At 32.9% G+C, this 12442-nt stretch overlaps 1 protein-coding gene across 16 annotated transcripts in view; it reads left to right on the top strand.

Annotated features, from left to right (window-relative positions):
- ADGRL2 (adhesion G protein-coupled receptor L2) overlaps nt 1–12442 on the top strand; it is a 388797-nt gene that overhangs the window by 323403 nt on the left and 52952 nt on the right. For all 16 annotated transcript variants that reach the window (XM_047725544.1, XM_047725542.1, XM_047725545.1 and 13 more), the window contains one exon: nt 8708–8817. In XM_047725544.1, coding sequence (XP_047581500.1) covers nt 8708–8817 — 110 coding nt within the window. The remainder of the gene's footprint in view (nt 1–8707; nt 8818–12442) is intronic.

Genomic DNA, 12442 nt, shown 5'->3' with positions numbered 1-12442 from the left:
TATGCAAACTGTCTGGTTATAATTCCTAACATTTTATTCAGACACAAAATGATTGTGGAAGGTATCACTTTTATGTTGTTCCTGTTTTTAACATACTGAAAAATGGAATGAAAATATTTTAGACATGGGCTTAAACAGGATTTGACTGTCAAAGCTTTTGTTCACTTGCTGTGGGTTATCTGATATTTATTTATTTTGACTTTCTATTTCTGTTGTGTACTGTACACTTTTTCAGCCAACTAGGTTTACGTTTATGTATTGATAGTACTGAAAGAACTTTACTTTGTGTTTTTGCTCTTGGTTACTTAATTAATCAATTGCCTTTTTCTATACCTTTTTCTTTTAAATACAGTTGCAGAGATGTAATCACAGTTAGTTTTTTGGGAATCAGATTTGTATTTAAAAATTTTGAAAACACCAGCATATTGGAAACTGAATGGAACAGAAATTTTTATTTTTTCCAAATTATGTATTCATGTCGTGTACCAATATTCAAGAATATTTTCCTAGAGATTCTACTAGTAACTTTATTTCTATAATTCAGCTTCATTTCAGTGATTTCAAAATACTTCAAACAACACATATTCTGTAATGCTTTGAATATAATGTCTTAACATGCCTAAGAATTAAATACTGTATGATGGATTGAAATCTACTAGAATGCACAGTTACTAAATAAATTATGAGAACATAGTTATGTGACAAATGGGAACATTACTATAGAACACCTCTTCTTTTTCCATAATAATTACACACCATTTAGCTTCCTAATGTTATGTTTACCTAGCAATTAGTTAGGCTCACAAATCATCATTAATAAATATTTAAAGAAAGCGGGACCCACTTTTCTTAGCTCTACAGAATAGAAGTTTAGATACTAAAAAAGCATTATACAATAAGAAAATGAGAGGTTTGATGTGATATTCACCTCAGTTTCCCTCTTTGATTTGTGAGGATCATTGTCACCTTTTATCTTGGAACATAGCTTCTTTTTATCCCCTTGGTTTATTTGATTACTTTCCTTGAATAAATCTATTCTCATTAGAACTTACCTATTCGTATTTTAAGGTCATCTGCTACATGTGTAAAAATTTATTCTTAATTTGGACTCAGAAGGTCAAGAGTTCTAGTGCCTAGAGTACTGTACTATCGTCTTGGTCATTTGGAATTGTTAGTGTTTTGAAGTGATTTGGAGTTTAAAGGGTACTTTTTTTCCTCTGTCTTTAAATAGTGCTATTATCATGGCTTTCATGATACAAAATTATGTCCAAATTGACAGAATTCTCTGAGAATCAGGTACAGCTGATTGAAGCAGAATTGGATGTCTGGTATTTATTTTCTACTAACTGTGTTTATTTATAAGCAGAAATAGCCAGGCTAACTATTCATCATTTATTTCATTCATTCAAAAGCCATTACTGAATCTCTGTTATGTGCCAGGCATATAATCACCTCCAGTAAAAATGTAGAGGTTTACAATATCCTTTTTCTTTTGATTCTTTTTATGTTTTGCCCTTTGAGGTAACTTTCCTAATTTTTTTTTAAACTGGTTTACTTGAGTAAAATAAAATTTACTTACAGACATACAATAGGTTTGTTTTGTTTTAATAATTGAGACTCAGGAATGAATATCATTCCTATTTATTATGAGAGAATGGATTCAGTTGCAGTAATTCAACTGTAGATGTTGGGTTCATTAAGAAGAAATAATCCCCCATGTGTATGTGGTTTAAACTCTTCCAGGGTACTCTTGTGAATGTTCTGCTTATATATGACACTTTGGAAAGGAGTGTCATTACATTATACCCTGGTACCTTGAAAACATGTAGTTTGTTTCCAAAAAAGTGAGCAGTTTTAACTGAGGTAGAAGATTACTCAGGAAAGAACAACAGACCTGTTGTTGCTAGTATTTTATAATTGAATTTTAAAAGTACACAGATGCCATGAAGAAACAAATTGTGAAGCAATCTTCCTGAACCCTACAGGCTCAATAAAGAATTGGACTAATTCTAGAGGGTGACTCCCAATTTCCGCAAACATAATTTTTGGTTTCTGTCATGATATCTGAGCTTTTCTGTTGAATGCTGGAGTATTTGTTCAAGTTGGTAGATTTTGCATTTTAATCTTCCTTAGAAACTGTGGTGAATAATGGCCCCTGGCAGGAGATAATGAAATTTTCTTAATTTATATTTTCAAGCAGAAGCTTCAATTGAAAATGGCGTCCTATGGCCTGGAGACATAGCTGGAGTGCAAGTTTCAGGGGAGATGCAATAATAATGCAGTGCCATCGAGACAGGGAATGATGGGACAGTGGAGAAGTAATTTAAGGAAGAAAAGAGAATGTACCAAAGCTTTATTGTAGCATATCTAATGATCTGCTGAAGATTCCCCAATGGTTTTGGAGCATGACTGGAGAAATAATGTTATCTTCCCAAAACAGAAGCCCCGCTTAATCAGCAGAACATAGACTATTGATTAAAACACCTCTCACAATAGATTACACATGGAATCTCATCTCCATACTTTGCACTTGGTAAAGTGTAATAATGAACATAAGATAATCAGAAGAAGAGTAAAAGCAATTTGTTGGGCATTGTACAATCCAAGGTTAGGGTTGGAAAGGAAAGAAATTTGCATGAATAGTTGGCCTGTTTTTAAAACTGTACGTAGGAAATCATATGCACAGGATAGGAACTACTCTGGAACAATAAAGATATTCTGCCCCTAGTCAGATCCCCCTCAGGTTTGCAAATCTATGTCCATCTTATGTAAGGGAGTACTTATTATTGATATTTTTGGTATTTCATTTTTGTTGCATTGTGCAAAGAGTTCACCTGCATTATCCCATCTAAGCTTAAAGATAAACTATTAAACTTTGAAAGAAAGCTGTAAGCTTTAATACATTACTTAGGGGCTCATAGTAAAGGCAACAAACAAACTGGAATAGAAACCCCAGTTTTTTCTGACTCTAAAGTGTCTGCTTTTAAACACTAATTTTCCCTAATAGCAAATGATTTTGCTTCTGAACAAAGTCAAATGGTACTCTATATTGTTGATTCTTATATAGTTTATTTTCAGATTATAAGTAATGTGTGCATTGAGCTTTCTTTCATTTACACTTTTAAAAGATGAAGCAAAAGCAACATATTAATAGTTTGTTTGCATTATTAATATTTCATTAGTGATGAATCAGTACCATCCCCAAAATAAAAATAGATAATGTTTCTTCAAAGTACTGCTAATTTGTGCACGACAATTTCTAAGGTAATTTCCATATACATATGTAAATTAATGATAATGCACATTTATAAAATGCCTTTTCATCAATTATACATTTTGGTGGCAACGTTTAACTTAATTTCAAAAATGACTGTGGATGACTTAAAAGTTAATATTGAAACCTGAGAATATTGATTACATCTGGAAGGTAAATACAGTTTTAATACTTTTAACTTTTACCATATGCTAATTGTGATTGTTAAGAGAGTCATTAGATATTTTGTAAAGTATTTTTCTTTTATATATTATGCACAAACCTAGACATTATCAATGACTTTAAATATCATACTCTGAATTTTGCTGAGAAACAAAGGTATTGTCATTTCCTTATGCATAGGAAGTAAACCAATAGGTATTAATCTCCAAAATTAGCGGTTTTATTTTCATCAGCTCTTGAGATGTACATTTGGTTTCATTCCTAAGTAGAATATTTTTTTCCATTTAAAGTAGAAAGACTTGCATAAATTAGTTTTAAACTGATTTTTAAAATTCAGGTTTTTTGCTCCATTTAAAGCAGCTTTTGACCTATAAAGCAGGATTTAGGATTTTCATCATTGTAGATGATGGGTTTTATGATTAAAATGTAAGTTTTATGAATATTAATATCAGAAATAATACTTTTCTTCTGGTGTTTGAATTTGATAATGTTACGAAGCATTTATTATTGGATTTATTTTAGTTAACATGTGGAATTCTCAGGATGAGTGTTGTACTCTGTATATTTTAGATTAGTAAGAAAATCAGTAGAAAAAATATTTAAAATGATAGAAAGTTACAACCTAAAATAATGTGTAGAAATAATACATAGGTGATTTTTTTTTAAAGATTTTATTTATTTATTTGACAGAGAGAGAGATCACAAGTAGACAGAGAGGCAGGCAGAGAGAGAGAGAGAGAGGGAAGCAGGCTCCCCGCTGAGCAGAGAGCCCGATGCGGGACTCAATCCCAGGACCCTGAGATCATGACCATAGGTGATATTTTTAACAGTGGTTTTAACACAGTGATGTGAAATAATAAGCCTTTTGTCTGTACATGCCAACTTTTGGAAATTTTTGGAAATGTGCTTAAGTATTAAAAATGATTAAATGCTTAGACTTTGAGACTGAGTGCTTATTAGGTACTTCTACATTTATCTACTAGTTGGTGTTAAAGCATACATTATACCCCAGAGATTGGTTAGTCGTTATTTGCAAGGGTTGCATTTATGCCCTCAAGTTCTAAAAACGATTATTTTCTTCCTGTAGTTGAACCACCTTATTAAAATTTGTTTTAATAAAGAAGTCAGAGGTTGAATGTAGAAAAATTTACAGTGATTAGAGTGGATCTTTTTTGTTGTTACTATTTTTAATGACGTTCTCCTAGGAAACATGGTATAATTTCACAGATTGTCAAAAATTTTATTTCCAGATTTATTTAGTGTTAGAAATTTTCATTAGCTAGCAAATATTTAGGAAAAGATTATATCTTCCTTCTGTTATTAAAAATGGACGTAAATGAGATGCACCTGTTTTAAAAAACCGTATTCTTCTGCCTTGTTTTCATTCATACTTAATTTTTTATGCTTAAGGTTTAAGAAAGGTGTAGATTTTTAACAATGAATCCATATAATATTACCAAAATATACCGATAATCTAATAGTTAATAGAAGCCATGCCTTGACTGATAAATCTTTTTCTGTGGAGGAAGAGGGAGAAAATCAAGCCAGGAACTATGCCTGGGACTGAGAATACAAGCAAATGAAGGCCTTCTTTTCTTGGCTTAGTTGTACCTTTTCATTTTCATTAGAATGAAAACTTGAAGCAGAGCAGTTGGTGAGAATTTACTTTGCTTCTGTGGTTAATTGCTTTCTCTTTCCCTATCTTCTTAAATGAGAGCCGTTTATAGTTTTACAATCTTACTAAAAATATACTGGTTAAGGAGTTTCAGATTTTTCTCAGTCCTAACAGCTCACATTTGGTATTTTCTTTCCCCTTGTGTCCCCACACTTCCTGAATTTGAAAACTTCAGGCTTTCACTTCTTCATTCATTAATGAATGTACATAAGTATTTTATTTCCATCACTTGGTTCTCCAAAAGCTTAGGTATTCTTTCCCATGATACTGGTATGTAAATCTGATAGTCTTATTCTTCTTACAATTGCGTTTCTCTTCTTGCCGATCCCGTTTTAGCCCCCCAATTCCATTTTTTTCTCAAGATCAATTTCTAGTATTTCCAATATATAAAAAGAATATTTTTGACATCTTGGGAAGCTTTGAATTCTAGAAATCTTTATAATTTTTTTTCAGGAACTCCGTTAAGTCTTCTTACCTTCATTTTACTTAAGATTATAACCCTGTAACACTTTCTGCTTTCATAAAGTAAATGTTTTGTACAGTGTGATTATTAAAAGAAATAAAAATCATATGTTGATATAAACTGTGGTAATTGCTTTTGACTTTCATTTGAACTTGTATTTGTGGTCAGATGACTAATGCAAAAAGGTTCAGAGAAAGTAAATATGAATAGTTGTTCCTCATTTTATGGTGTTGGTCTCTCTTAAACAAAATGTAATGGAAGAAGGAATACTTACCCCTTGTATACCTCTTGCAGACATCCTGTGGCATTGAAAAGTATGAAATAAAAGATATTTTTTAAAGAGTTTAATTTTTTTGAGAGCGAGAAAGAGAGCATGGGCAGGGGGAAAGGGCAGAGGGAGAGGGAAAAGCAGACTCCCTGCTGAGCAGAGAACCCGATGTGGGATCATGACCTGAGCCAAAGGCAGATGCTCAACCAACTGAGGCACCCAGGTGCCCCAAATAAAAGACATTTTTGATCCCATATTATATTCATATTTATTTATCTGATCATCTGGGGGAAAATGGATAATTGTCGATATATTCTTTACTTTTTAAAAGATGTATTTATTTTAGAGAGAGAGAGAAAGAACACATGTGTGGGTGTGGGGAGGAGCAGAGGGAGAGGGAGAGAGAGTCTTAAGCAGATTCTGTGCTGAGTGCGGAGTCTGACATGGGGCTCCATCTCAGCACCCTGAGATCAGACCTGAGTCAGAGGCTTAACTGACTGCACCACCAGGTGCCCCAGTATATACTTTATTTATTTATTTATTTATTTATTTATTTATTTATTTTTTAATGATATAAATTCCTAAATCCTTTGGGCTATATCCTCTTTCACCCTGGTCCAAAATCCTTCACAGTCTTAGTCCATTTCAACATTGAGTGCAACTCCCTTACTCTGGCCATGTTTTCCTGAAAACATGGCAGGGTTTTGTTGAGTAGCTGTAAAAGGCACACTAAGGGAATATATAACAGGGATGTCAAATCGCAGGAGTTTAGATTTGCTTGTTTCTGATAGGTATGGGAATGAGAAAACGGGGGATCCCTGCAGGTGTAAGTCAGTATAAGGAAGGAAAGGACCAGGTAGTAGTTGAGGATTCCTGGAAGATCAAGAAACTCTAACAAAGTGGGGAACTCTCTTATTGTTGTAAAATTTAAGAAAGAAGAAAATATGAAATATTAGATACTGATCTATTGACAAATCTTAAATTCATCAGTTGTTTAAAATTTTAAGATATGAAATTGGTTATGTGATTCACGTTAAAATAATTCATTTACACTAAATGGAGAACCACTGGCAAATTTCTTCAAATGATTGAATCAGTTTAAGAGAAATGCAGATAATGGAAGTAAACCATGATGTTGCCTAAGAATGTGGCACTGCACCATTTCCATTGTCTATGCTTTTGAAAATTACTCTATGTGGTATGTTTTTTAAAATAAATAACATACAGTATTCTAGATGAATTGTGATAAAAGTTATCATTAGTTTAATATCTGTGCAAGCAGTATTATAGTTTATGTAATATTTAGGACTTTTGTTTGAAGTTTTTGTATATACTTTGACCTATAAAACTTACCTGTTTGATCCTGTAGGAGTTTTCAGGTCTTGCTGCTCTTCAAGGACGAATCTGCCTGGTTTGAGTTGAAATGGCTGCAAGGGTGCATGACTTAACATACCTACCCCTCTTTAATGCATGTCTCCTTCCACTGTCTTCGTTAGTCGTCATGCTAAAAAAAAGACGGAGCTGGGTTGTTTTTTTTTTTTTTTTCATTCTTTATCTGCCATTTTATAGTCCAGTTATTTTACACACTCTAAGAATATTTGGTATTCAGATCGTTAAATAAATTTTGTTATAATGCTCTTGTTCTGCTTGCTTTGCCTTCTTAATTTATGCATTATCTCAAAATATAATAAAACCCTGCAAACATTACATTCCGTTGAGTTGTAATCAGGGCAAATTATAAAGGGAAATGGTTCTTGCCTTTATAAAGCTTATAAAAAGATCATTTTGAAAAATTCATAGAACTTAAATAAATATCATCTTACCTAAAATTCTACCTTAATCCTAATAATCTTGATGAGTAAGTGACAACATAAAAATAAAATACTTAATAAGTAGGACATCTTAGACATCATGTTAGTGCCCTTCTCTTTAACATTCTATTTCAGAGAGTATTAATTTAGAAGAACCTAGGTTCATAGTCATGTTGTATTTAGTATAAGCATGTGGGGATCCATGAACATGACAGGAGTAAGAACAGTCTTAGACACAGTATGTGCCAGGCACTGTGCTCTCTGCTCTAAATGTGTTCTGTCATCGATCAAGCCAGAGCACTGAAGGTGTGATCTGTCAGCTTGCTATCTGTTATGGAAGAGTGCAAGAAGTCCCTGTAATAGAAAACGTAACACAAACTGGATTTAATGGATAAACCTAAAAACCTGGCTGCTTCTTTGTTTTAATGGGTTCTTAGAACTTACTTCCAAGCTATTCAATTTCTGACTATTTCTGTTTAACCATAGTATCATTTTTAATTGTTGTTTTAGTTCTTAAACATGCCAAGTATACTTTTTTCTTAGTACATGTTGAAAATGCTAAAAATTCCAACTAGATGTATAGTAGAATAATAGAGAACTGTTACTTTCCTTTTACTTTGAATGAAAATTTAGTGTGGCCTGTGATACAGAAATAGTACAACATAAAATAGGATTTTTATGGCTCTGTATTTAATAATGTGGAGCAACCTAATATCAGTTGAATTTTTTGTTTTACGGTACTAGTTGCTTAAAGAAAATACGAATCAGGGCACCTGGGTGGCTCAGTGGGTTAAGCCGCTGCCTTCGCCTCAGGTCATGATCTCAGGGTCCTGGGATCGAGTCCCGCATCGGGCTCTCTGCTCAGCGAGAAGCCTGCTTCCCTCTCTCTCTCTGCCTGCCTCTCCGTCTACTTGTGATCTCTCTCTCTGTCAAATAAATAAAAAAAAAATCTTAAAAAAAAAAAAAAGAAATATGAATCAGTTCTGTATTAGATTTCTTTACTGAAAAGAAACTAATGATTATGTTACACAAATTTGGTTGTTTTGTTTTCTAGGTGCAACAATCGAACACAGTGCATAGTAGTTACTGGGTCAGATGTATTTCCTGATCCCTGTCCTGGAACATACAAATATCTTGAAGTCCAGTATGAATGTGTCCCTTACAGTAAGTATGAAGTTTGTGGTGTTCACTTCCTCCAGCATTCCTCGTTGATGCTGAAAGACTACACATGTGAAAGAAGCATATGTTTATGGCCTACAAAACCATTATGCATGCAGAGCACTAACAGACTCGGGCCTCCAATTAGCTTCATGAAGTGTGGAAGGAAGCCACAGTGTGATGCTGGCCAAGTGTCTGTCTGTGTTCTTAAGTGTTTGGCTTTTAAGACTAGTGTTTTTCCAGAAAACAAACTTGAATTAGCTATTCACTAGGGCAGATAGAAATCTGTACTTTTGCCCAATACCAGTTGCTGACAAATTGGTTTGGCTCACAGTTTTCTAAAGAAGGAATTGACTTCGGTTTTAATCGTGAGCTACTTGAATGGCTACCTGCTGTTGTGGTAACTTTAATGCCCGGTAAAAGCTACCATTGTAGTAACTGAGGCAAGTGCTTTCCCTTTTTTGTTTCCTTGTCCTTACAGGAGCATTTCTTTTACCAGATTCAGGGTTAAAATCTTAAGAGTAAATAAAATAGATAGAACAAAACCTTGCATATGTGTCTATTTTTTAATTTGACAACATCCACTAGATCCTGTAGAAGGATATTTAAAATTCAGGTGGAAGTTTCATAAGTAGTCTTAAGCTCCTGCTCTAATTCTGTGTAGTTTTCCTCCTAACCTCAGAATTCATACTGCTGAATTGTATTCTGCCCTTTCAGTAGAAAAAAGCATTTTAGACAACCAAAAGTTTCAGTATGTTAGGTAATTTTCCATAAGCTAGTTTGTTTAATAGTGTTCTTCTTTACTTTTTTAAATTTAAAAAAAAAATGTATCCTGTAACCTTGATTCATGGGCATTTGAATTGAAGTTCTTTAGCAGCAATTATCTTTAGCAGCAATGATCTGAGAAAGTTTTACACACTTCCCTCTTTTAAAAAGGTGGATTTAAACTAAATAATGAAATTGCCTTTTCCAGAACCTCAAAAGCTAGGTCATTATTCCTGATAGATTTCTATGTCCAAACTATCAATATTTTTAAAACCAAAGGACTGAATTCAGATAAATATATGTCCAATATACTAGTAGTACATTCTAACATGTCCTCTGAAAGGTGCGGGCTCTCTCCTCTCTGCCCACAGTTTCGATAAATTGTTTTTTTGTGGGTATCAGTTAAAGGCCAAACACAGATTATCTTTTCTTTTCATCCCTGCTCTGTGTTCCTGTGTTACTGTGAAATGGATGCTTTTTATGTTTTCAGTATTTTCTATACCATTTGTAGGATTGGAAGCCTACTGAGTGCACTGATCTTTATATTATTTCTCTTGTGTGTAGTGTTGGTGGCTTACATAATCATTCTCCTGTGCCACTAGAGGAACATTGTATTCTTTTGAGCTAACCAAAATTTTGTTCCTTAAAGTCACTTTCATTTGAATTTATCATGGTTTCTGTCCTCAAATTAGAAAAGGAATACAGCATCCATTCCCAAACAGTGGAATCAGTCAGAGCTGCCAAGAATTGTCTTTCTGGAGCCCGTTCCTGTAACCTAGTCTATAGACCAAGAACAGTGTTAAGCAAATATTATTTTCAGACTCTTTAAGTTATTTCTTGTGCTGTTTTAGAAAGGAAAATGTGGATATCTTCTGGAACATCTAACTTTCAAATTTTTACTTTTTCAGTTCTCCAGAAGTATTGTATACTGTGCACTAAACTTGCAAATAGCTATACTCAGAGAAGTATTTGTTCTTTTTAGTTTTTGTCCTTAAAAAAAAAAAAGACAAAACAAAAACCAGTAATTAATTTGCTGTTACCTTTCTAGATGTTTGCACGAGGCAGAAATAAGTCTGGCTTTTTTTTTTTTTCCCAAATTATTCCATGCTAAAGAATAGAATTATAATTCCTATATACTGTACAGTAGTGACACACTATCTATTGCATGATTTTCACTAATACTGAAATTTAATGCAAAGAATCATTTGAATTGTTTTGACATTAGGTATGATTGTATATATTCTTATCTCTTTTCCTTATTTTCCTCTCCTTTTGTGTCTTTGTTTCTGTTATACCCATCCCTTATACTTTCATTTTAAGCCTGTATTTTTCCCTTCCCCTTGTTTTGTTTTGTTTTTTTTTTAAGATTTTATTTATTTATTTGACACAAAGAGACAGCGAGAAAGGGAACACAAGCAGGGGGAGTGGGCGAGAGAGGCTTCCCACTGAGCAGGGAGCCCAATGTGCGGCTCTATCCCAGTCTCCTGAGATCATGACCTGAGCTCAAGGCAGATGCTTAACCTACTGAGCCACCCAGATGCCCCTCCTCCTTGTTTTAGTACTTTGTATCATTTGCATACCCCTTTCAAACTTTATATAGTTGATTAAAAATTGTCCCTAAAACATTAATTATATGTCTTTTACCATCTGGCTTTATGCCAGTTTCTATCCAGAGCAAATTCTCAAGCGGTTTACACATCTAAATACATTCCCTCCTTAAAAAAAAAAAACCCAGAAATTTTCCATGGTTTTTAAAAATTTTATAATAAATTTACTCAACAGAATTTATTAGAAATGTCATTGTTTGTTTTACTTTTTATGTTTATAGACAGACACATGTAATATTACATATGACATTGATACCTACCCAGATAATGCCTGTGTCAAAAATGTATGTGTCCCACTTATCCTTTATCATTAACAGAAATGTTATTAATTGAATGTGTATGTGTTTAAAAAAAATCATAAAGATCTTACAGGCTAAAGGAAAATAATTATTAGAATTTGGTACCTTATAGGCAAGATTGGTTTTGATATTTGTGCCCTCTTTTTCAAATTATCATTAAATTATACAAATTATACCATAATTTTAGCTATAAGTTTTGTCTGAGAAAATAACCATTACTATTAATTAAATTTTTTAATGAACCAGTGTGAGATTATTCAAAATGAAATAGTGTGTCACTTCAGATACAGAGTATGTAGGCTTAAGTTTGTTTGGGGCAATTTTGTTTCTTGCATATCCATCTAGTCCTCCACTGATGTTAGTGGGTTGTGTATTTATGTCTGGTCTATAGAATAGCAAATGTATTGTTATGAATTAATTCATACGTCTTTTAAAAACAAGTTGCAATATACATTTGGCATGTGATGAAGAATGCTAATTTCATTAATTTTATTGTATTTTTATATTCTTCTGGGTTGATGAAGTTTTGGCTGGTTTGACAGATCTCTGTCCTTTGGGTTTTCATAAAAATCATAATATAAGGACTTTTGTTTTCAATATCCATATCTTACATGATTCATCAATCATCAAAGTTTTATTTAATTATTTTTTATTTTTACATTTGGGTGTTACTTCTCTTTTCATCAGTTTTAAATTATGTACAACTTCTATACATTTTCTTTTCCTCAAGTGATTAGTTAAATCACAAAGGAAGACTTCCCTATTTAATATTGTGCTAAGCAAATGCACGGTCATTTTAGTGTATCACATAATAAAGCCTAGCCATTTTCAATGAATGGAAAACAAATATATTTTTATACATTCCTTAATGAACTTGTTTTAAGTTCTGTTTTAAATGTGTAACATACTTTAAAATGTATTATTCCCATCCTTTACATTTAATTGATTCACTCAGTAAAA

Source organism: Lutra lutra, chromosome 4 (assembly GCF_902655055.1).
Source record: "Lutra lutra chromosome 4, mLutLut1.2, whole genome shotgun sequence".
Classification (NCBI taxonomy): domain Eukaryota; kingdom Metazoa; phylum Chordata; class Mammalia; order Carnivora; family Mustelidae; genus Lutra; species Lutra lutra.
The sequence above is the reverse complement of the archived record's forward strand: the minus strand, read 5'-3'. Positions and strand labels throughout refer to the sequence as shown.